The sequence below is a fragment of the Phocoena phocoena genome, chromosome 5 (genome assembly GCF_963924675.1).
Source record: "Phocoena phocoena chromosome 5, mPhoPho1.1, whole genome shotgun sequence".
Taxonomy (NCBI): domain Eukaryota; kingdom Metazoa; phylum Chordata; class Mammalia; order Artiodactyla; family Phocoenidae; genus Phocoena; species Phocoena phocoena.
Genome location: NC_089223.1, coordinates 96367954 through 96395089, shown reverse-complemented (window position 1 = coordinate 96395089; position 27136 = coordinate 96367954). Strand labels below are relative to the sequence as shown.

At 36.5% G+C, this 27136-nt stretch overlaps 1 protein-coding gene across 3 annotated transcripts in view; it reads right to left on the bottom strand.

The window, feature by feature from the left end:
* Window positions 1-27136, bottom strand: part of FBXL5 (F-box and leucine rich repeat protein 5) — a 50419-nt gene that overhangs the window by 5980 nt on the left and 17303 nt on the right. For all 3 annotated transcript variants that reach the window (XM_065877339.1, XM_065877341.1, XM_065877340.1), the window contains exons 6-10: window positions 26044-26169; window positions 22758-22906; window positions 22042-22124; window positions 20429-21154; window positions 1824-1972 (exon numbers count right to left, since the gene is read on the bottom strand). In XM_065877339.1, coding sequence (XP_065733411.1) covers window positions 1824-1972; window positions 20429-21154; window positions 22042-22124; window positions 22758-22906; window positions 26044-26169 — 1233 coding nt within the window. The remainder of the gene's footprint in view (window positions 1-1823; window positions 1973-20428; window positions 21155-22041; window positions 22125-22757; window positions 22907-26043; window positions 26170-27136) is intronic.

The window sequence follows — 27136 nt, the reverse complement described above, 5'->3', positions numbered from 1 at the left end:
GCCTTAGTAAGTACAACAGTGAACCCACAATGACATAACCGTGTATTAAAAGTATATATATATATATATCTTTATTGCATCCCCAAAAGCAGCAAGTGCTGCACTGTAGCACTCACACCTTCTTTTGTACACTTAGCAGGTTGCAACTAAAATGACATTAATTTTCCCCATTCCTTCTTATACACTAAAGGCAACAGAGAGCAAAGAAATGCTTGAAGTTAGTGTTGCTATTTCAAGAACATGGGAGGTCATCTCCTGCATCACCAATGTGATTCAAGAAACAAAAGAGCTGCTATCTCCTGTCTCTTCATATACATTTTAAGAAAAATCTAATCTCTGAGAAATGGCAGATTTGCTAACTTCTCTGCCTACTGGTATGTCGTTAAAGAAGATACTATTCCTCTAGTCTTGCTGGCGTCTGTCAATTTTTCTGCCTGAGAGACTCCGTTTATCTTCCCATGATCTTAAGATGAACTGGACTCTCAAAAATAACAATACATGGGCTTCCCTGGTGGCACAGTGGTTGGGAGTCCGCCTGTTAATGCAGGGGACATGGGTTCGTGCCCCGGTCCGGGAAGATCCCACATGCCACGGAGCGGTTAGGCCCATGAGCCATGGCTGCTGAGCCTGTGCACCGGAGCCTGTGCTCCGCAACAGGAGAGGCCACAACAGTGAGAGGCCCACATACCGCAAAAAAAAAAAAAAAACAAAAACATGATGTAAAAAGACACAGTAGAATCTGAACCATGTAAATTTTTTCCAATTATAAATACAGGAGGTTGACTTCCTTACTAATAACTGAGGAGCAGTTTTTCATGCTTCAGGACTTCAGTCTCTACCAGTGATTATCAAATGCCCAAAAGGGCACTGAACGTACTTTGAAAAAGCACATTAAACAGTCCCATTGCAGGGCAGGAATAGGCTTAAAAAATAAAACAAGGGGCTTCCCTGGTGGCACAGTGGTTGAGAGTCCGCCTGCCGATGCAGGGGACACGGGTTCGCGTCCCGGTCTGGGAAGATCCCACATGCCGCAGAGTGGCTGGGCCCGTGAGCCATGAGCCATGGCTGCTGAGCCTGCGCGTCCAGAGCCTGTGCTCCGCAAGGGGAGAGGCCACAACAGTGAGAGGCCCGCGTACCGCAAAAAAATAAAACAAAAAAATCAAGAAATGTTTACCTGATGGTTGTTAAAAGTAGGTTCAGGGTTCAATCTCCATAATACTATAGGAATTTTAATCACATTTAAAGCACCTCAGCCTCTTCCCAATACCACACTCACCATTCTCCTCAATCTTCCAAGAGATTTATTTGGAACCAGATTCAGGGTCCCTGAGGAGTTCACATTACCGCAGTCCTCCTTCTTCTACTACATTATGAAGTTTTCTTGTCCTACAAGGAAACTAACTCTAACATCCCTAAGAATTAGGTGTATCTAGAACAGCAATACGCTGTATTGTTAATGAGTGCTCTTTCACTCTAGAGGAATTTCCCAAAATTTTATAAGAATTTTAGTAATTCTATAAAAACTTGTCTCTTTAGATTGATTAAACTATTACATATTTCTAAAATCTGGCAGAATGGATAGTTGAGATATCTCTCCAAAAGAAAACTTATCTTTAGAAAGATAAGAAAACTTATCTTTAAAAAGATAAGAAAATTTATCTTTAGAAAGATAAGAAAACTTATCTTTCTGACTAAACCTGAAAGTAAAAATGTTTGGTAATTAGAAATCTAGAAAACAAAATAGAAACCCTAAGAATTTTCAGAACTGTTAAAATTTTTTAAATCAACTCCTCCAAAATTATCCCATTGTTAAAAGGCATTACCGTTAATGTTGTCACAGTAGTAAAAGTATTCATCATTTAGAGAAGGACATGCTGAAACCAAATCCTGCAGGCCTGCACCAGTTACAGTAAGACAACCAGAGAGATTAAGGTGCTCCAAATAAGGTAGCCCTCCTCCCAGAGTCAAAACCCTGTAAGAGAAGCAATTCAACAATTAGAATATATTAACAATTAAAATGTATTGTAAAATCTATGAAAACTTATGTATTCCTATGGCCCAATGGACTATTAACAGACCTTTCAATCTGGTAATGAAAAATTAAAGTATCTCTATAAAACATGACAACTAACTTCATCCTTAGGCAGGATACATTTAACAGAGACATTTCTGAAGACATTCAATAAACAAGTCTATGAAATGTTCTTTATAAGAACATTACAGTAACTCAATTCTTACAGGAAGGAAGTAATGAATCCTGGAATTGTCATCTTCACTCTCCTACTAAACTAAGTAAAAATTATCAAGAAAATTACTAAACAGTTTGGCAGTTCCTCAAGGAGTTAAAGAATCAGCATATACCCAAGAGAAGTGAAAACATATGTTCACAGAAAAACTTGCAAACAAATGTTCACAGCAGCAGTATTCATAATATCCAAAAAGTGGAAACAATCCAAATGTCCACTAATCAATGAGTGGATAAACAAAATTTAGTATAAATATCATGTAGCCATAAAGAACTGATACATGCCACAGCATGCATGAACCTTGAAAATACTGTGCTAAGTGAAAAAAATCATACACAAAAGACCACATACTATGTAATTCCACTTATATGAAATGTCTAAAATAAGCAGAATAGACAGACAAAGTAAATTAGTGGCTACCAGGGGCTGGGGGCAAAGAGGAATGAAGAATGACTGCTAATGAGTAAATGGTTTCTTTTTGGTTTAATGAAAATGTTTCTAATTTGATAGTGGTAATGGTTGCCAACCTTATAAGTATACTAAAACCACTGATTTGTACCCTTTAAAAGAATGAATTTAATGTGAATTTCATTTCAGTAAAAATGAAAATATTGCTTTTCATGGCATACCCTAGAAGAATTTTAAAAAACAATTTACATAAAAAGAATAAAATGAGAAATTGACTGAAATGACAATGGCAGAGCTGAAAAATATCAAGAGCAAAACTGAGAACATCAATTTTCTCTATAGAACAGCAAAAACTGGGAAAACTAGAGACAGTCTATCTTGACAGCACTATCCAAAAACTAGTAATACAATAAATTTAGTAAAAAAAACAAATAGCATGATTATGCAGATACATGGAAATTAGGAAGTAAAGGTAAGTAAAAATATGTAAACTACTGAGATTAGAATAAACTATGGAAATATTTATATATTCAGTGACAGGCACTGATGGACAAAGATCAGTACATACATTTTAATGTTTTGTCATTGCATGTTTACAAGAAAAACCTGGCCTATCAAAAAGAGCTTATCAAGACCCCAATACATGTGAGAGATTTAAATGCATACTTCTCCTTATATTTTGACTGAAAAAGACTGACTTTTTCTTAAATCATAGATTCCCTGATCCATTCCTACAGTTTAAATTAGTAACAGTGGCAGTTCAGAACTTCAGTGGCTTGACTGGGCCACAGTAATTACAAATAGACATCTTTAAAGGAAGACTATTGTTTAAAGTTTATTGATTCTTTTTTTCCTATAAAGTTGAATAGCTCAGAATAAAAAATAAAACAGCTTCTAAAAAGTGGTCTAAAAGATCTCAGAAGGTATCTCAATGCAGAAACTGCTACATGTTCTAAAACTTACAAATTTTCAGTACACTGAGGACAGACTGCATGGAATGTAAAACTTTATATCACAAATACACTTGAGTAAACTGTATATGCATTCACTGAGTCCAGTGGGATATCAAACAAGACAAAAGTAAACAAGCAGTTATAATATCATATGATGAATGCTCTCCTGGGAACGTATTTAAGGGCCTTGGTGGAGGGAGGGGGACAGGGGTCACAAACGGTTTCCCTTAAAAAGTGACGTTTAAACTGGAATGGAGGCAGAAGTGAACAGAAGTTAGCCAGTAAACATTTGTTAGAGAGACAGCAAATGCAAATGTATGAAGACAGAGAAATACAGTACAGGCATACCTCAGAGATATTGCAGGTTGAGTTCCAGACCACCACAATAAAGCGAATATCACAATAAAGCAAGCCACACAATTTTTTTGGTTTTCTGGTGCATATAAAAAAGTTAGGTTTACATTATACTGTAGTCTATTAAGGATGCAATAGCAGTATGTCTAAAAAACTATATGCATACCTTAATTTAAGATACTTTATTTTATTGCTAATTGCTAAAAATACTTATTGTATCATCTGAGCCTTCAGCAGCAAGTCATAATCTTTTTGCTGGTGGAGGGTCTTGCCTCCATGTTGACGGCTGCTGACTGATCTCGAGGTGGTGGTTGAAGGCTGGGGTGGCCGTGGTGGTTTCTTAAGATAAGACAACAATGAAGTTTTTTTTGCTGCATTAACTGACTCTTCCTTCCACGAATGATTGCTCTGTAGCATTTTACCCTGCTTCTTTCAAAATTGGAGTCAATTACTTTCAAACCCTGCCACTGCTTTAACAATTAAGTTTATGTAATATTCTAAATCTTTTGTTGCCACTTCAACAGTCTTCACAGCATTTTCACCAGGAGTAGATTCCATCGGAAGAAACCACTTTCTTTGTTCATCCGTAAGAAACAACTCCTTATCCATTAAAGTTTTATCACGGATATAATTCAGTCACATTTTCATACTCTACTTTTAATTCTAGTTCTCTTGCTATTTCTAACCTGCAGTTACTTCCTCCAGTGAAGTCTTGAACCCCTCAAAGTCATTCGTGAGGGTTGTAATCAATTTCTTCTAAAATCCTGTTAATGTTGATATTTTGATATGTTCCCAAGAATCACAAATGTTCATCACATCTAGAATGGTGAATCCTTTCAAGATTTTCAATTTACTTTGCCTAGCTCAGAGGAATCACTACCTAAGGCAGCTACATAGCCTTACAAAATATATTTCTTAAATAGTAAGACTTGAAAGTTGAAATGCCTCCTGGATCAATGGGCTGCAAAATGGATGTTGTGTTAGCAGGCATGAAAACAACATTAATCTCAGGGACTTCCCTGGTGGCACAGTGGTTAAGAATCGCCTGCCAACGCAGGGAACACGGGTTCGATCCCTGGTCCGGGAAGATCCCACATGTCATGAAGCAAGTAAGCCCGTGCACCACAACTACTGAGCCTGTGCTCTAGAGCCCACGAGCCAGCTACTGAGCCCACGTGCCCCAACTACTGAAGCCCGCACGCCTAGAGCCTATGCTCTGAGACAAGAGAAGCCACTGAAACGAAAAGCCCGCGCACTGCAACAAAGAGTAGCCCCTGCTCGCCACAACTACAGAAAGCCTGTGCACAGCAACGAAGACCCAACACAGCAAAAAATAAATAAATTTATAAAACAAACAACATCAAAAAACATTAATCTCATGGTACATCTCCATCAGAGCTCTTGGGTGAGCAGGTACATTATCTCTGAGCAGTATTTTGAAAGGAACGTTTTTTCTTCCTAAGCAGTAGGTCTCAACAGTGGGCTTAAAAAGTCAGTAAATCATGTTGTAAACAGATGTGCTGTCATCCAGGCTTTGTGGTTTCATTTACAGAGCACAAGCAGAGTAGATTTAGCATCATTCTTAAGGGCCCTAGGATTTTCAAAATGGTAAATAAGCACTGGCTTCAACGAAGCCACCAGCTGCATTAACCCCTAACAGAAGAGTCAGCCTGTCCTTTGAAGCCAGGCACTGACTTCTCCTCTGTACTCACCTTGTACTTTTATGTTATGGCTTCTTTCCTTAAATCTCATGAACCAACCTCTGCTCGCTTCCAACTTTTCTTCTGCAGCTTCCTCACCTCAGCCTTCACAGAACTGAAGAGAGTTAGGGTCTTGCTGTGAATTAGGCTTTGGCTTAAAAGAATACTGTGGCTAGTTTGATCTTCTATCCAGACCACTAAAACTTTCTCCTTATCAGCAAAAAGGCTGTTTCGCTTTCTTATCATTCATGTGTTCAATAGAGTAGCACTTTTAATTTCCTTCAAGAACTTCTCCTTTGCTTGTACAGCCTGGCTAACTGTTTGGTGCAAAAGACCTAGCTTTCAGCCTATCTTGCTTGGCTTTTGATGTGCCTTCCTCACTAAGTGTAATCATTTCTAGATTTTGATTTAAAGTGAGAGATGTGTGACTCATTTTACTTGAATACTTAGAGGCCACTGTAGGGTTATTAATTGGCCTAATTTCAATACTGTTGTGTCTCAGGAAACAGGGTGGCAGGAGAAGATGGAGAGAGATGGGGGAATAGCCAGTTGAAGCAGTCAGAACATACTCAGTATTTATCGATTAAGTTTGCCATCCTATATGGTTTGTGGCACTCCAAAACAATTACAGTAGTATCATCAGAGATCACTGATCACAGATCACCATAACAAATATAATAATAATGGAAGTTTGAAATATTGAAGAATTAAGTGTGACACAAAAACGTGAAGCAAGCAAATACCGTTAGAAAAATAGGACTGACAGACCTGCTCAATACAAGGTTGCCACAAACCTTCAATTTGTATAAGACGCAATTATCTGAAAAGCACAATAAAGCAAAGTACAATGAAACAAGGTATGCCTGTATACCTGGAGGAAACGAAAATAGCTGAGTATGGTTAAAGAAAGGATGGTTTTGTGTGTTATGTTTATGTTTACCTACTTGCTGTCTTTTTTTTGGCAGAGGTGAAGATGTGAGGAAGTAAAAGGAAGAGATTTAAAGAAGGTAACAAGATATAAACTACAGAGGCAAGCAAGGGCCAAGAATCTGAACTTTAACCAAAGGGCAATAAGACTCACTGAAACGCTTAAAGGAGTAATAACAAGTAATAAGAAATGCATACTAGAAAGATCACTCTAGTCTACTTTTTATCACCAATACCCAAGTATGTCAGGCACAGGTCTACACAGTAAAATGCAAAATACATTCTTTGCTCTCAAACAAATAAAGAAACATTTAAACAAAGTATTAATAATGCATGCAATAAGAAAAAAAGTTTTAGAAATATATACAAGTTACAGAAATAATACAGACCAGGGAGTGATTCAAAGTATTAATCTTTAAAAGATGAGAACAAAATCCAGAATTCAACAATGTATATTCACATTATCTGGTATCCAATCAAAAACTACTAAACACTCAAAGAATCAGAAAAAAGAATCAATAGAAACAGACCAATAAATGATAAAGATGATGAAATTAGTAGATAATGACTAAAACAGATTTCATATTTTAAATATGCTCAAGGATTTAAAAGAAAATATGAACATAATGAAACAAAAAACATGTCTATATATTAGTTTTTTTTATGTTTTAATATATTTACATACATTATTGATGTGCTTATATGTGTGTGTATATGTATATATCAGGGAGGATCACGAGTGTACCAAATCAAACTTCTAGAGATGAAAAATACAATATCTGAAATAAAAAATACACTGAATGAGATTAGCAGTGATTAGACATTGCAAAAATTAGTGGACTTGAAGAACAACCAGATTAACCAAAATGAAGCACCAAGAGAAAAAAGAACAAAAACAGTAAGGAAAAAAAAAGCCCTGGTGTTATGGGTTGAATTGTGTCCCCTCCCACCCCCATCAAAAAAAGATATGTTGAAGTCTTAACCCTCAGTATCATAAATGTGACTTTAGTTGGAAATATGGTCTTTGCAGATTTAATTAAGTTAAGATCAGGTCATTAGGGTGGGCCTTAATCCAATATGACTTATGTTCTCATAAGAAGAGGGATATTTAGACACACACACACACACACACACGGATAATGCTATGTGAAGACGCACAGATATACAGACACAAAAAGGAGATGGCCGTGTGAAGACTGAGGCAGAGATTGGGGTTATAGTGCCACAAGCCAAGCAACACCTGGGTCTATGAGAGGTTTCAAGAGTTAAGAAAGGATGCTCCCTTAAAGGTTTCAGAGGGAACATGGTTTGGCCAACACCCTGATTATAGAACTCTAATCTCCAGAACTCTAAGAGAATAAATTTCTATCATTCTAACCACCTAGCTTGTGGTACTTTGTCATGACAGTCCAGGGAACTATTACACTAAAGTGACCTATAGTACAGTATCAAGAAGTCTGACATACATGGAAGTCCCAGCAAGAAGCAGGGGTAAGAGAATAGGAAGGAGAGAAAAAGTACTTGAGGAAATAATGGCTGAATTTTGTTTTTCAATTTTATGAAAGCTAGGAATAACATATCCAAGAATCTCAATTAACCCCAAGCAAGATAACAATGAAGATAACCACACCAAGGCATACCATATGCAAACTGCATTAAAAGCAGAAATAAAATTTTAAAGCAGCTAAAGAAAAGACACACATAATATACGGAAGAACAAAGATAAAAATTTAATACAATTCTCATAAATGATGCAAGCTGAAAGACAATGTAACATCTTAAAAGTGCTAAAACAAAACTACCAACTTAGAATTCTATACACAGTGAAAATCTTTCTAAAATGAAGGTGAAATAAAGAGTTTTTCAGACAAGAACTGAGAGTTTACTGACAAAAGACTTAACAGTACAAAAAACTACAGAGAACTCTGCAGGCAAAAGAAAAACAATACCAAATGGAAACATGAAACTGTACAAAAGAATGAAGAATGGCAAAAAAGGTGAAATAAGACTTCTTTGTTCATTTTTTCTAAAAGACAATTGTTTGGGACTTCCCTGGTAGTCCAGTGGTAAGACTTCACCTTCTAATGCAGGGGGTACGGGTTCGATCCCTGGTCGGGGAGTTAAGATCCCACATGCCTCATGGCCAAAAAAAAAAAAGACAATTGTTTAAAGAAAAAATATTAACAATGTATTATGGGGTTTAAAACATATATAGAAATAAAATATGTAACAAAAACAGCACAAAGAATGGGGAGGGGAACAGACGATTACTGTTTTAAGATTCTTACATTCTATGTGAAGTGGTATAATACTGTTTGAAGGTAGAAAGCAATTAGTTAAAAATGCATACACAAAAGCATAAAACAGTAAAAATGCTTTTACTGTTTTTTTATAAATCTACGTTATAAATTATAAATCTACGTTAAAGGGCACACAATGTATAAAGATGTAACCTGTACCAATAACAATATAAAGGAGATGAGACAGAGATGTCAAGAGTGGAGTATTTGTACATGTTTGAAACTAAGCTGGTTGTCAAACTAGGTTGTTTTAAGATCAAGATGTTAATTGTATCCCTAAGGTAACAACTAAAAAAATAACTTTAAAAAACAAAGAAAATGGAGAAAAAGGGAATCAAATGGTATATTACAACAAAACAAAACATAAAAAGAGGAAGTCACTGAGAAAATGAGGAACAAAAGCATGTAAAACATAAGGAAAAGAAACAGACAAATGGCATAAGTAAAGTCTCCTTTATCAGTAATTACTTTAAAAATGAATCCATCACATTCTCCTCCTGAAAGGCAGAGATTAACAGACTATATTAAAAATTTTTAAACTTCAGAATTTTAAAAACATGATCCATCTATATTCTCTTTATTAGAGACCTCACTTTAGATGCAAAAACACTAAGAGGTTAAAAGTAAAAGCATGAGAAAAGATACTCCAAGCAAAAAGCAACCAAAAGGGGGGAGTTCCCTGGCAGTCAAGTGGTTAAGACTCCAGGCTTCCACTGCAGGGGGCATGGGTTCAATCCCTGGTCAGGGAACTAAGATTCTGCATGCCACATAGTGAGGCCAAAAAAACAAGGTAATCAAAAACAAAGCAAGAGTGACTATAATACTGCGAAACAAAAAAGACTTTAAATTTTTAAATGTTTACAAAAGGCAAAAGGTATTAGGATATTATATATTGGTAAAAGGTGTACTCCACGAAGATTAAAAAAAACTGAGAACATATACACACTTAACAACAGAGCCCCAAAATATATGATACGAAATTGATAGAACTAAAGGGAAAAATGAAAAGTCCTACAAAAATAGTCAGAAATACAATACCCCAATTTCAATAATGGATAGAACAAGTGGACAGAAGATCAAGAGGGAAATAGAGAACTTGAACTACACTATTAACAGATTAGTCCTACCAAACATAAAGAGAACATTCCGGTTAAAAACAGCAGAATACACATTCTTCTCAAGTGCACATGGAATACTCAGATCACGTTTGGCCACAAAAAAAGGCTTAATAAATTTTAAAAGGTTGAACACATAGAAGGTATAACTTTGTTTCTTTGACAAGATCATCAAAAATTGACATTTAGTTAGTATAACTAAGAAAGAAAGAGGACTCAAATTACCAGTGTAAGAAATGAACATTAGGGGACTTCCCTGGTAGCACAGTGATTAAGAATCCGCCTGCCAATGCAGGCGACATGGGTTCGAGCCCTGGTCCGGGAAGATCCCATATGCCACGGAGCAACTAAGCCCGTGTGCCACGACTACTGAGCCTGCACCCTAAAGCCCGCAAGCCACAACTACTGAAGCCCACATGCCTAGAGCCCATGCTCTGCAACAAGAGAAGCCACTGCAATGAGAAGCCCGCACACTGCAACGAAGAGTAGCCCCCGCTACTCTTCTCTACTCTAGAGAAAGCCCATGAGCAGCAAGGAAGACCCAACACAGCCAAAAATAAATAAATAAATATTAGAAAAGAAAGTTAGGACATTACTACCGATTTTACAGAAATAGAAAGGATTATAAAATAGTACCATGAACAACTGTATATCAACAAATTGTATAACCTAGATGAAGTGGACAACTCCCCTAGAAACACAAAAAGTAACAAAACTGACTCAAGGAAAAAAACAAACAAACAAACAGAAAATCAGAATACACCTACAACAAGTAAGGAGACTGAATTAGTAACCAAAGCTTCCCAACTAAGAAATCAAAATCAGATGCCTCACTGGTGAATTCCACTAAACATTTAGAGAAGTAACAATCCTTCTCAAACTCTTAAAAAACACTTAAGAGGAGGAAGACTTCCTACTCATTCTATGAGGCCAGTATTATTACCCTGATACCAAAGCTAGACAAAGGCACAAGAAAAGAAAACTACAGGCCAAATGTCCCTTACAAATATGGATGCAAAAATCCACAACAAACACGAGCAAACTGAATCCAGGAGCAAATTAGACAGATTACACACCATGACCAAGTGAGTTTTATCCCAGGGATGCAAGGGCGGTTCTCAATCAAATTAACATACCACACTAATAGAATGAAGGAGAAAAAAATACATGATCATCTCAACTGATGCAGAAAGAGCATGTGACAAAATCAAATACACTTTTATGATAAAAATACTCAGTAAACTAGGACTAGAAGAGAACTTCCTCAACATAAGAAAAGCCATATATGGAAAACACACAGCTAACACAGTCAATGATGAAAGACTGAAAGCTCTTCCCCTAATAAGGATGCCCACTATGGATGCTTCCATTTAATACAGTACTGGAAATTCTAGCCAGAGCAATTAAACCAGAAAAAAAAATTATTTTAAGGCATCTAAGTTGGAAAGGGAGAAGTAAAATAATCTCTGTTTGTAGATGACATGATCTTATACATAGAAAACTCTAAAAAATTCACACCAAAAAAACTGTATTAAGAGCTAAAAAACAAATGTGGAAGAGTAGCAGGATACAAAATCCACATTCAAAAATCAGTTAGGGGCTTCCCTGGTTGTGCAGTGGTTAAGAATCCGCATGCCAAAGCAGGGGACACGGGATCAAACCCTGGTCTGGGAAGATCCCACATGCCGCAGAGCAACTAAGCCTGTGCACCGCAACTACTGAAGCCCGTGCTCAGCAACAAGAAATGCCACTACAGTGAGAAGCCCGTGCAATGCAACAAAGAGTAGCCTCTGCTCTCCACAACTAGACAAAGCCCACGTGCAGCAACGAAGACCCAACACAGCCAAAAATACATAAATTAATTTTTTAAAAATCAGTTATATTTCTATATGCTAGCAATGAACAATCTGAAAAAGAAATTAAGAAAATTCCACTTAAAATAGCATCAAAAAATTAAAATACTTAAGAATTAACTTACCTAAGGCAAAAGACTTATACACTGAAAACTGCAAAACACTGCTAAAAGAAATTAAAGAAAAAATGACAACAAGGACTCAAATACTTGTATGCCAATATTCACAGCAGCATTATTCACAACAGCTAAAAGGGAGAACAATCCAAGTGCCCATTGATGATGACATCAATGACAAACAGATAAACAAAATGTGGTATATAAATACAGAATATTATTCAGCTATAATAAGGAATGAAGTTCTGATACATTCTACAACATGAATGAACCTTGAATACATTATGCTAAGTGAAATAAGCCAGACAGAGAGGACAAGTATTGTATGTTTCCACTTACATGATGTATCTATGTAGTATAAATGATGCAAATACATAGAGACAGAAAGTAAAACAGTAGGGAGCCTGGGAGGGTTGGAAGAGTAAGCAGTTACTGCTTGATAGTTACACTTTCTGTTGTGAGTGCTGAAAAAGTTTTGGAAATATTTGCAATGTTATACAACATTGTGAACTCAGAGTGCCACTGAGTTGTACACTTAAAAATCATTAAAATGGAAGGACTGGTTCAAGATGGCGGAGTAGAAGGACGTGCTCTCACTCCCCCTCGCAAGAGCACCGGAATCACAACTAACTGCTGAAAATCACTGACAGAAAGACACTAGAACTCACCAAAAAAGATACCCCACATCCAAAGACAAAGGAGAAGCCACAATGACATGGTAGGAGGGGTGCAATCACAATCAAATCAAATCCCGTAACTGCTGGGTGGGTGACTCACAAACTGGAGAACACTTATACCACAGAAGTCCACCCACTGGAGTGAAGGTTCTGAGCCCCACATCAGGCTTCCCAACCTCGGGGTCCAGCAACAGGAGGAGGAATTCCCAGAGAACCAGACTTAGAAGGCTACTGGGATTTGATTGCAGGACTTCAACAGCACCGGGGGAAGGAGACCCCACTCTTGAAGGCCACACACAAAATAGTGTGCGTATCGGGACCCAGGGGAAGGAGCAGTGACCCCATAGGAGACTGAACTAGACCTACCTGCTAGTGTTGGAGGGTCTCCTGCAGAGGCAGGGGGTGGCTGTGCCTCACCGTGAGGACAAGGACACTGGCAGCAGAAGTTCTGGGAAGTACTCCTTGGAATGAGCCCTCCCAGAGTCCACCTTCAGACCCACCAAAGAGCCCCAATAGGCTCCAGTGTTGGGTCGTCTCAGGCCAAACAAACAACAGGGAGGGAACCCAGCCCCACCCATCAGCAGACAACCAGATTAAAGTTTTACTGAGATCTCCCCACCACAGCAACAGCCAGTTCTACCCACCACCAGTCCCTCCCCATCAGGAAACTTGCAAAACCCTCTTAGATAGCCTCATCCACCAGAGGGCAGACAACAAGAACAAGAAGAACTACAATCCTGCAGCCTGTGGAACAAAAACCACATTCACAGAAAGACAGACGAGATGAAAAGGCAGAGAGCTACGTACCAGATGAAGGAACAAGATAAATCCCCAGAAAAACAACTAAATGAAGTGGAGATAGGCAACCTTCCTGAAAAGAATTCAGAATGATAGTGAAGATGATCCAGGACCTCGGAAAAAGAATGGAGGCAAAGATCGAGAGGATGCAAGAAATGTTTAACAAAGACCTATAAGAATTAAAGAACAAACAAACAGATATGAACAATACAATAACTGAAATGAAAAATAAACGAGAAAGAACCAATACCAGAATAACTGAGGCAGAAGAACGGATAAGTGACCTGGAAGACAGAATGGTGGAATTAACTGCCATGGAACAGAAGAAAGAAAAAAGAACGAAAAGAAATGAAGACAGACTAAGAGACCACTGGGACAACATTAATAAATGCAACAACATTCACATTATAGAGGTCCCAGAAGAAGAGAGGGAGAAAGGACCCGAGAAAATATATGAAGAGATTATAGTCGAAAACTTCCCTAACATGGGAAAGGAACTAGCCACCCAAGTCCAGGAAGCACAGAGACTCCCAGGCAGGATAAACCCAAGGAGAAACATGACAAGACACATAGAAAACAAATTGGAAAAAATTAAAGACAAAGAAAAATTACTGAAAGCAACAAGGGAAAAACTACAAATAACATGCAAGGGAACTCCCATAAGGTTAACAGCTGATTTCTCAGCAGAAACTCCACAAGCCAGAAGGGAGTGGCATGATACACTTAAAGAGATGAACGGGAAGAACCTACAACCAAGATTACTCTACCTGGCAAAAAAAGAAAATTACAGAAGTATATCACTAATGAATATAGATGCAAAAATCCTCAACAAAGTACTAGCAAACAGAATCCAACAACCCATTAAAAGGATCATACACCATGATCAAGTGGGACTTATCCCAGGGATGCAAGGATTCTTCAAAATACGCAAGTCAATCCATGTGATACACCGTATTAACAAACTGAAGAAGAAAAAGCATATGATCATCTCAACAGATGCAGAAAAAGCTTTTAACAAAATTCAACACCCATTTATGATAAAAACTCTCCAGAAAGTGGGCACAGAGGGAACTTACCTCAACATAATAAAGGCCATATATGACAAACCCATAGCAAACATTGTTCTCAATGGTGAAAAACTGAAAGCACTTCCTCTAAGATCAGGAACAAGACAAGGATGTCCACTCTCACCACTATTATTCAACATAGTTTTGGAAGTCCTAGCCGTGGCAATCAGAGAAGAAAAAGAAATACAAATTGGAAAAGAAGAAGTAAAACTGTCACTGTTTGCAGATGACATGATACTATACATAGAGAATCCTAAAGATGCCACCAGAAAACTACTAGAGCTAATCAATGAATCTGGTAAAGTTGCAGGATACAAAATTAATGCACAGAGATCTCTTGCATTCCTATACACTAATGATGAAAGATCTGAAAGAGAAATTAAGGAAACACTCCCATTTACCACTGCAACAAAAAGAATAAAATACCTAGGAATAAACCTACCTAGGGAGACAAAAGACCTACATGCAGAAAACTATAAAACACTGATGAAAGAAATTAAAGATCATACCAACAGATGGAGAGATGTACCATGTTCTTGGATTGGAAGAATCAATATTGTGAAAATGACTATACTACCCAAAGCAGTCTACGGATTCAATGCAATCCCTATCAAATTACCAATGGCATTTTTTATGGAACTAGAACAAAAAATTTTTAAATTTGTATGGAGACACAAAAGACCCTGAATAACCAAAGCAGTCTTGAGGCAAAAAAAATGGAGCTAGAGGAATCAGACTCCCTGACTTCAGACTATACTACAAAGCTACAGTAATCAAGACAATATGATACTGGCATAAAAACAGAAATACAGATCAATGGAACAAGATAGAAAGCCCAGAGATAAACCCACGCACCTATGGTCAACTAATCTATGACAAAGGTGGCAAGGATATACAATGGAGAAAAGACAGTCTCTTCAATAAGTGGTGCTGGGAAAACTGGACAGCTACATGTAAAAGAATGAAATGAAAACACTCCCTAACACCATACACAAAAATAAACTCAAAATGGATTAGAGACCAAAATGTAAGACCAGACACTATAAAACTCTTAGAGGAAAACATAGGAAGAACACACTTTGACATAAATCACAGCAAGATCTTTTTTTGATCCACCTCCTAGAGTAATGGAAATAAAAACAAAAATAAACAAATGGGATCTAATGAAACTTAAAAGCTTTTGCAAAGCAAAGGAAACTACAAACAAGACGAAAAGGCAACCCTCAGAATGGGAGAAAATACTGGCAAACAAATCAACAAAGGATTAATCTCCAAAATATATAAACAGCTCATGCAGCTCAATATTAAACAAACAAACAACCCAATCCAAAAATGGGCAGAAGACCTAAATAGACATTTCTCCAAAGAAGACATACAAATGGCCAAGAAGCACATGAAAAGCTGCACAACATCACTAATTATTAGAGAAATGCAAATCAAAACTACAGTGAGGTATCACCTCACACTAGTTAGAATGGGAATCACTGGAAAATCTACAAACAACAAATGCTGGAGAGGGTGTGGAGAAAAGGGAACCCTCTTGCACTGTTGGTGGGAATGTAAATTGATACAGCCACTATGGAGAACAGTATGGAGGTTCCTTAAAAAACTAAAAATAGAATTACCAAACGACCCAGCAATCCCACTACTGGGCATATACCCTGAGAAAACCATAATTCAAAAAGAGTCATGTACCACAATGTTCACTGCAGCACTATTTAAAATAGCCAGGACATGGAAGCATCCTAAATGCCCATCGACAGACCTATGGATAAAGAAGATGTGGTATATATATACAATGGAATATTACTCAGCCATAAAAAGGAACGAAACTGGGTTATTTGTAGAGACGTGGATGTTTCCAGAGACTGTCATAGAGAGTGATGTAAGTCAGAAAGAGAAAAACAAATATCGAATATTAACACATATATGTGGAACCTAGAAAAATAATACAGATGAACCGGTTTTCAGGGCAGAAATAGTGACACAGATGTAGAGAACAAACACGGACACCAAGGGGGGAAAGTGGCGAGGGGGGTGGTGGTGGTGTGATGAACTGGGAGATTGGTATTGACACATATACACTAATATGTATAAAATGGATAACTAGTAAGAACCTGCTGTTTAGAAAAATAAATAAAATAAAATTTAAGAAAAAATCGTTAATATGGTAACCTTTGTGGTTTGTATATTTTACCACAATTTTATTTACAAGGTACATACAAACCCTAAAGCAAACACTAAATAAATGATATACTAACCGAGAGTAGAGATAAAACTGATACTAAAAGTACTGGGTTGGCCAAAAAGTTCGTTCGTATTTTCCGTAAGATGGCTTTAGTAGGAGGGCTTAGTTATATTTAAGTTCATTTGAAACAATTTTGTTAGATTGTCTTGTGACGGCTGTCATATCAGCGTGCATTTAAAAAAAACTTATCAAAAGTAGTGAATTTTTGTGTAGCCACTCAAAAATTGAAGATGAAAGAAAAAGCAACATTTTCGACATATTATGCTTTCTTATTTCAAGAAAGGTGAAAATGCAACTGAAACACGAAAAAAAAGATTTGTGCAGCATATGGAGATTGTGCTATGACTGATCGAAAGTGTGAGTGGTTTGCGAAGTTTCATGCTGGAATTTCTTGCTGGATGATGCTCCACCGTCAGGTAGACCAGTTGAGGTTGATAGCTACCAAATGAAGACATTCACTGAGAACAATCAACGTTATACCATGCAGGAGATAGCCGACATACTCAAAATATCCAAATCAAGCACTGAAAATCATCTGCACCAGCTTGGTTATGTTAATCGCTCTGATGTTTGGGTTCCACATAAGTGAAAAAAACCTTCTTGACTATATTTCCGCGTGCAATTCTCTACTGAAATGTAACAAAAACGTTCCGTTTTGAAACAAATTGTGACACGCGATGAAAAGTGGATACTGTACAATAATGTGGAACGGAAGAGGTCGTGGGGCAAGCAAAATGAACTGCCACCAACCACAACAAAGGCCGGTCTTCACCCAAAGAAGGTGATATGTATATGGTGGGACTGGAACAGGGTCCTCTACTATGAGCTCCTTCCAGAAACCAAAAGGTTAATTCTAACAAGTACTGCTCCCAATTAGACCAACTCAAAAGCAGCACTCAACAAAAAGCGTCCGGAATTAGTCAACAGAAAACGCACAATCTTCCATCAGGGTAACACAAGACCGCATGTTTCTTTGATGACCAAGCAAAAACTGTTAGAGCTTGGCTGGGAAGTTCTGATTCATCTGCTGTATTCACCAGACATTGCACCTTTGGATTTCCATTATTTTGTTCGGTCTTTACAAAATTCTCTCAATGGAAAAAATTTCAATTCCCTAGAACACTAAAAGGCACCTGGAACAGTTCTTTGCTCAAAAAGATAAAAAGTTTTGGGAAGATGGAATTATGAAGTTGCCTCAAAAATGGCAGAAGGTGGTGGAACAAAACAGTGAATATGTTGTTCCATAACGTTCTTGGTGAAAATGAAAAATGTCTTTTATTTTTACTTAAAAACCAAAGGAAATTTTTGGCCAACCCATACTTAATAAATCCAAAGCAAGTCAGGAAAAGACAAAACAAGAATAAAGAAAAGAGAAACAGGGGGAAAACAAACAGTAAGATGGTAGGCATAAATTTAACCATATCAGTAATTACATTAAATGCATATTGTGAAACCGAAAGATTAAATGAGAGAATGTTTAACTGTAACACCCAACTATACATGCTATCTGCAAAAGATTCAAGAGCAGTTGCCTTGGATTCAAGGAAAAAAGGAATAGTTTGTACCGAAACAATAATGGCAATGTGAGGGGTCCAACGAAGGCTGAAAATTTAAACAGGCTACTTCTACTCAATGACAGCCAAAATTTATTTTATTTCATTCCTATGAAAACCAGATAATGCTGCATGAAGACTACACACTACACTATATGTTCCCTACGGCTTCAATCTAGTTTAAAACTGATTTTCAACCTACATTTTTACAGTGAATGCTCTTTTAACAAGCCCCATAACCAACTTGCCAAAATTCATGCTACCCATCCCTGAATAAAACATAATGACTATTACAGAAGGATACACAGAATACTCCCAACTAGCAACTCTGTTCCCCCAAGTTGAGGTGAATGCTTGCACAAGTTGTATTTGTTCTCAAACCTGAACACCAGCTGAACTTATTAAGTTAACTGAAATACTTTTTAAACCAACAGAATAAATGCAAGAAGAAAGCTGTTTCTAAAAATCAAATTTGTAGTTTCGATTTCCTTAGCTTCTCTCCCAGGAAATGCACAGAAATTCACTCTCTAACTTCATCCCAATCTCTACTTTAAAAAATGCTTCTTTTCAAGGCCTTTCCTGTCCATCAAATGTGAAGGAGCATTCTCTGTATTCTCTACCCCATAGACATATTTCACTTTTCTTCAGAACATTCAGTCTGATATTACATCTTTGTTGTCTTATTTCTACCATTAGATTATAAACTCTATGAAAGCAGGAAATGTGAGTCATTTATTCTGTATCTCGAGCAGTTAGAAGAGGGCAAGTCACACAACAGATGCTCAATAAATATTTAAATGATTAAGAAAGACTCCTTCAAGATAATCTGATTAAAAGGAGTTGCACTTTTTAAAATCTGAGCGGCACTCAGATTGCAGCTTTTTTGATAAGCTACCAGTCCAAATAATATCAAGTAAGATAGTTCCTGTGTTCCCCATTCCCCAAATGAATTCTTCCCTGAATTCAAACTCTGTCATAGCCTTACTCCCCACTATTCCCCAATACACATCCTTCTCTACAACCAAACGGGAATACTCCTTTGAACATCCTCCACTGAGTTCAATTTAATCTGCTAAAGATCATACTTAAAAGACAAGAGGGGGTAATAGGCTTTATGTTGGATGAATTTTCATTGTTTAACATGCCTGACACCCCATTATTAAGGAGCCCTAGTAAAATTCAAGTCTATTACAGGGTAAAAGAGAAAACATAAAGTCAATTTCTGAAGGCTCATGCCACAGATAATCAAACAATTATTAACGCTGAGAACAACCGTAACAGCAAAATACCCTAACAACAGTTAAACAGTGCTTTACTGTGGGCTCAAATGATCCCTACTGCTTGGAATGGTCTCTTCTTCCTCTGCCACCTATCAAAATCCTTCATCTATCTTCAAGGTTCAATTAAGGGCCACCTCTTCATTACATCTTATCTTTTTTTTTAAAGATTAAAAAAATTTTTTTTGATGTGGACCATTTTTAAAGTCTTTATTGAATTTGTTACAATATTGCTTCTGTTTTACGTTTAGGTTTTTTGGCCACGAGGCATGTGGGATCTTAGCTCCCCCACCAGAGATCGACCCCACACCCCCTGCATCAGAAGGCAAAGTCTTAACCACTGGACTGCCAGGGAAGTCCCTCTTCATAACATTTTCTGATCATTTGCTACAACTGGATGAGAAGTCTCTCTCTCTCTCCTTTGATCCCCATAGAATCTTTAATTCAACATCCCTTAAAGGATGTACACAAATAATACACAGAATATAGTATACATATTTTCTTCTCTGTTACGAGTCCTAGAGGGTAAAAACTGTATCTTATTCATCTTTACATCCACTAAAGCACCTTAGAAAATGTGTTGCGTGTATTTATTGTGTTGTATTTATTAAACTTTTAAATTTATGTTCTTCCACATTACAAAGCAATTGAACTGACTGAAACTTCATGCTGAAGTTTTAACGTTCCAAAATTTTGCAGTAGGACAACTCTTTGAAGTGGTTAACTCTTTCGGTTAAATAAATCAGCTGAAAGGAATGACTTAGATTCAAAATTTTCCACTCCATTTGAGAATGAGAACGTGCTCATTTCCTAATACTCTGCAACAGATTACTTACCTGAGACCATGGTCTGTGATCTGATAACATCCGGACAGACTGAGAAACAGAAGTACACGCCCAGTCTCTTGATCAGTTTTTTCACTCCCAGAGTAAATTAAGTCTGTTCCCCTAAGCAATCTAGTCCTTGATGCTTTTCTACACAATGCAGAAGACTCCGGGAGTGCTGACATAGTTCTTAAAGCTGTTCCTGTACAACAAAATGAATGACCACAATACGCGAAGGCTGGAGAAGCACAATGCTGCTGCCAACAGACACTAGTCCTTAGTCCAACAATATCCTTACTGTAACAACCGGAGGAGGAACAACTAAAATTGGATGCTGTTTCCATTACACAAAGACTTTCAACATTTCTATGTCTCCATTCTACAGCATCTTCAATATCAGCCAAATCTTCAGCATCTAACATCCACACATAAGGAGAAGTGAAATTTTCAGAAGAAATAGGTTTAGTCCAGGGGTGTTCATTATCTATTTCTTCTCCGATGCCCTTGTTAGTTATATCAGGCAAACAAGCATACTGCTTGGTGGACTGCATGGTAATGTCTTTATTTTTCCAGGTAGTCGAAGTAATTTTGCTTGTTGAAGTTTTCAAAAGGCCACTCTGATGAGATGTCAAAATTCCAAGAGCTCTAGAAATCTTTTCTAGAGCCACATCTGTGATTTTTTCACATCCAGATAGATCAAGATGCCGAAGACTCTGGCAGCAACCAAGCCAAGACCAACTATAATTAAGAGGTAACAAAACTATTAGTGGATATTGTTAAATTCTTCAAAAGATTTGATTATACGTAAGTAAATGGAAACCACAAGAAAAATTTTAAATCTAATATAATCAATCATTTACTGAATATCTGTTGTTAGGCACTACTTTAAATGCTAGGAATATGAAAAGACAATAAGAGTAATGAGGAACTAAGAGTATTGCTAACCCAAAAGAAGAGTAGGAAAGGAGAAGGGTATGGAAGGGAGAGACTGTTTTTCATCCTGAAAAATAACCAATAGAGGAAAGGCTCTACAGACATGAAAGAAAGAAAATAATAATTAGAGGAGAAAGATTCAGAAGAACAAGCTCTAGGAATTGGTAGAGAATTAGCCTTAGCCAGAGAAGAATACATTTCTCCCTCTGAAATTGGTAAAGAGGTGCTGATATAAATGCTAGGGTGGGAAACAGCAGGGCAAGGTAGAATAGGAAGGAAAGTAGCAGCATCCAAAGAAATAAAATCTGAGGGTTGCTTGAAGAAAGTGTTAAAATTTTAGAATAACTATGAAGAGGGAGCTTTGCCAAATGGTACTGGGAGCCCAACTGAAAATGAAAACTTCTTTAAAACACAGTACCAAGCTACATGGTTACACAGCAAGGCTCAAAAGCCTAGACACAGTACAAGATTATAAAGGTGACAGGATGATACACATATAAGTTTTGAATCAGCTGGGACCTAAGGACAAAAGCAAAGAATTGGAGGGTGCTACTACCATAACATGACCAAAATCTGATAGTAGAAAGTAATAGTATGATTAAACTGTAATTATGTAAATGAAAAACTACAGAACAATTCTACTGATTCATAGTTAAGAAATCATTAAATTTGTATATTCAAAATTAACTAACCTGTCAAATGCAGAATCTGAAATGTCAGTTTGGGTAAGATCCAAATGTTCCAAGTTAGGACAAAGCTCTAAAATCTGCCTAACCTAAGAGGGAAAAAAAAGTCACTGTGAAGATCTGCAGAATTTAGTTAGGTTAGAGACATAGCTTTTAGTAAGTAATATATAACTTTTAGTAAGTAATATAACCAGTGGTTCTCACACTTTTCTGCATGTAAAAATCACTTCAATTCTACCTTACAAATATATATTGTGATGAAATCCCAGAAAATCTGTTTTAGTAATTCTAAGATTAGACCCAGGAAATTTACATTCTTAAGGAATACCCAAGGAGATTCTAATGTAGGATATCACAAGATAGTCTTTTATAAAACCATGATTTAATTTCACCTGCCCATCTTACCATGCCTTACACAATATAAAGAATCATATAAAACTGGGCTTGATCACTTAACATCTGTGAAACTAAATAAACTGTTTAACCTCTCAGTCTATGTTTCCTTTTCTATAATATGAAGACAATGATATCTATGTACAAAGATTACTATGAGAACTGAAATGAAAAAAGATGAAAATTAGCAGTGTATGCCTACCCATGGGAAGGTACACTCATGGGTAAACTGTTATTTTTTTTTTTAATTTAACTCAGGAATAAGCAAACAAAATGTAGATCGTTGCTACTTTTTCTTAATACCTAAACTAGTGCTAATTTATACATACCATTTTGCTGGAAACTGCACAGCTGTACGCTAATACTAAAGTTTTTACAGAAGTACCAACATACGGTAGAACATTATGAATTAAGCCATGGAGTAAACGTTTTTCCATTTGTGCAATGCTGATGGCAATCGATTCCTCTGCAGACTCTTCTGTAAAATGAATTCAAAAGTCTAAGAACTTGATACACTAATTATGATTAGGCTACTCAAGGAATCACCAAATCATTAAATATGAAATACTTTTTGCTCTCCTTTTAAACTCCCCTATATATGCAAAGCAAATTAAATGGACAAGTCCTCATTCGCCAGGACTTAATATTTATATTAACAGGTCTGACATCAACTAAAAAGAGACAATAGAAAAAGAAAAAAGGTTTAAATGGGAATGAAAGGAAGAATTTTTTAACATGCTTCAAGGCTGAAGGTAATTTTCTTCTCAAGCTAATTATCAGAGAAAAGATAAAAATAACTCCAGTTTCAGGCACCGAAAAAATTTTGGAAAAAACTTTGACTACTTGAAGAATAGTGTAAGTTCTTCAAGGGAATATAGGATATCCTATATCCTATATTCTATATCTATATCCTATATCCTAAGAGGAAAATAAACCATAATAAAAATAATAAAAAGTTTCATTCATTATTTTACATAAATATCAATAAAAGGGACACAGAGCTAGAAGAGATTTGAAACAATTAAGTTAGGCTGGTCATAATGAATCAAGCAACAAAAAGTACCGTAGAATTTTTAAGAAATTAAAAATGAGCATGGCTTTTGTTTTCTGCTTAATAACTTCTGTAGAGTTTAGATGTGTATAACAGGATGCACTACTGTAACAGTTAAAAAAAAAAAAAAATCCTACAAACTCCAATTTGATATAAGGGAAAAAACACACTACACCAAAAAGAATGAACTAATAATTTTATCACCTTTCTCAGGATCCTATTGCTTTTTTGCTTACCCGAAAACCTAACTCAAATGTCTCCAAACATAAAACAGTTTAACAGGATAAGCTGAGGAAGTCTCATTTAAAACAAAACTGAGTGTAGCTGACAAAAGGAATATAAATAGAAACAATAATTCTGAATTTTTGACTGTTTCCATGTTTACAGATAATATTCTAAATTCCTCCTTTAGTTAGACATATATGTGAAATATAGGGATAAAAGTGACTTTTAGTGAACCCTATTTATTCTACTACAATTTTATTTCCAAATGATTCTTTTGTTTCTCTGGCTCTCTCTATCCAAATGTGTACTGTTTACTGTGAAATCCTAAAAAAAAGAAAACTAAACATCCTATGAAGAATAACTACTTCTCTACAAGACTAGTAAAGACAGCTAAGCTGAAAAAGCACTAACACAGATGACAGATCCAAAGTTTACTCTTAGATACACTAAACAGCTAAACACATATATTACCTTAGAAAGGCTCCATCATTATAACCTTAATCTTTCCCTCTCAATATGAAAGAAAACAACAGCAGTCTCTTTGTCTATCTGTAAGTGCTGAGATAAACACATTAAGTTTGATAAAGCCTTTAAAACTCAACACAGGTATTATGAATTGATTTTTCAGAATGGATAACTCAAGTCTTCCCTAAGGTGACATCTGAGTAAAGACCTTAATTCCTTGAGGTCTTTGCTCAAATTTCTCAAGGGACCTTAACTACTCAATCTATTGAAAATGGTAACTTCTTTCCTCTCTTCCTGGCACGCTTTTCCTTTATTTTTCTCCACAGCACTTAACACTATCTAATACAGTATATATTTTGCCTGTCTTTACTGTCTACCTCCCCCTCCAAATTTTAAGCTAAACAAAGCCAAGGATTTTTTTTTTCCCATTTTGTTCACTATTAACCTCATGCCCAGAAAGTGCCTGCCACAGGATAAGCAAATCACCAAATCTAACTGGAATAGACCTCCTTACATGACACCTTCCAAACATTTAAAACTATACCAAGGTGTTTTGCACCTTCATTTCATAAAAATAAACTTGCTGCTAAAACAATAATCTTTGTATTTATATTCCTTACTTTCCACAAGTTTAGTTCTTTTGCCAGACCAGCTTACTATAAGTGGGCAACTTATAAATAAAAAATTCCTACAGGTTCAGTTTTACGAAGTAGAAGAATATCTTATTATTTTTTTTTTTTACTATTTTCATCATCTTTTAATAGTTAATCATTATCTAAAGTAACATCTAAGATAGAATTTGTGTCTTTCTCCTCCATATTCCCAAAGAGCATCTTTCTGCACCTTCATTACAGCATTTTCCAATACATACCTTGATTAAGAATCATGTATTCTAAATTCTCCCATTTGTGAGTTCTTTGAGGGTAGGGATAAAGTCTTTGTCACCCTTGAATTCTCCCACGGTGCTTAATGAATGGCTACACTAGTTTATATAATCCCTTACCATTTACAAAGAATTTTCATATATATTACTTCTTAATTCTATAACCACCATGTGAGGCAAGTGGCATGACTGTTTACAAATTAATAAACAGGTTCAACAGCTTTATGCTCCTTCCTCTGGGCCACAGATGACTCAATATATACTACTGAGCTGATCAAATGAAGTGGCCCTAAAAACACACTGTAAACTGCATAGCACTATAATGAATGTATATTATTTCAATAAGGAAAACAGCCATCATTTTCTGATTTTTTTTTAAAGCGTTTAAATAAATATAAAAACATATGGGAGGGCTTCCCTGATAGCACAGTGGTTAAGAATCCACCTGCCAATGCAGGGGACACAGGTTCAAGCCCTGGTCCGGGAAGATCCCACATGCTGTGGAGCAACTAAGCCCGTGGGCCACAACTACTTAACCTGCGCTCTAGAGCCCATGAGCCACAACTACTGAGCCCACGCGCCCCAACTACTGGAGCCCCCGCACCTAGAGCCTGTGCTCCACAACAAGAAAGGCCACCACAATGAGAAGCCCATGCACCACAAGGAGGAGCAGCCCCCAGTCGCTGCAACTAGAGAAAGCTGCGGGCAGCAACGAAGACCCAATGTAGCCAAAAATAAATAAAAATAAATAAAAAAATAAATCTGTTAAAAAAAATATATGGGAAACAAGCCTATACACATTTAAAAATTACTTTAAACAGAATTTTAAATACGCTTACTATTCCATGAAAGTTTAGAAAGCAGCAGGCTTAAAAACACCAGGTTTTTTAGAAAACACAAAATACATAAATCCTAGCACCTAAGTACTTGTTAAATGTAACAGTAATTATTAAAGCACCATGTAACGATTTTAATTCCAGACATAGCTTACCAGATTCATCTATATCGGCATCTTCATCCCACTCCTGAAAAGCACGACTTTCATCTTTTCTATTTTTCACCCATTCCTCATCAGGTTCAGTATCAAGTTCAGTTGCAGGACCACTATACCAGTCACCTACTCAACAAAAAAAAACAAAAGGAACAAAATAAGATTAGATCGGCCACCATTACAAAAATATAATCTATTTATAACAAAAATGTCTGCACACAAAAAATATGTGAGCCATACACAATGAGCCACCTATTGTTAGAAACAATTGTGGTTTAAAAAATTACATTTAAATAAGCACAGAATTCAATTTCAGACATACCAAAAAACTATGAAAAATAATTATCAACAGTCTTAACAAGAAACTTCAGAAATCACTGAAAACAACCTAACCTTTTTCCCTACTGTGGCTTCACACTGGCTCCAGGAATACCCACATTAAGACAATTGCTAATAAACAAAAGGAAGCAAGACTTTCTGCTCAGTAGTGAATTAGCAATTCAGAAGTCGGTGGGAACAGAAAAAGGGAAAGATTAAGGTAAAGCTAAACCATAAATTTAAAGATCCTGGAGAATACACTGCAAATAAATTACATGATTGTGAAGTGCAAGACAATGCAGAATTAATTTATTGAATTCCTAACGTTACATCTAAGTGAGGGCTCCTCAACCTTAACACCATTGATATTCTGGGCTGGGTAATTCTTTGTTGTGGAGTGCTTCCCTGTGCATTGCAGGGTGTTTAGCAGTAACCCTGGCCTCTACCCCCTGGATGCCAGTGTAATACTCCAAGATGGGACAAAAATGCCTCCACAGGCATTTCAAAACATCCCCTGGAGGGGGTCAAATCAATTGGGATCAAGAATCACAGGAAACAAATACCATAAATAAATTAAATTACAACCATTTTTATTGGAACTTTTTGTTTAAGCATATTAAAAACAGAAAAAAAAAGCAGCATATTTAATCTGGTTAACTTCACAGAAATCTAGCATAGCATTATCATATTTGATCTTTATATCAAACAGTACCTAATTATGTATTACTACCTAATAAGTAATTCTTCATAATCAAAAATATATCTAATAAAAAAG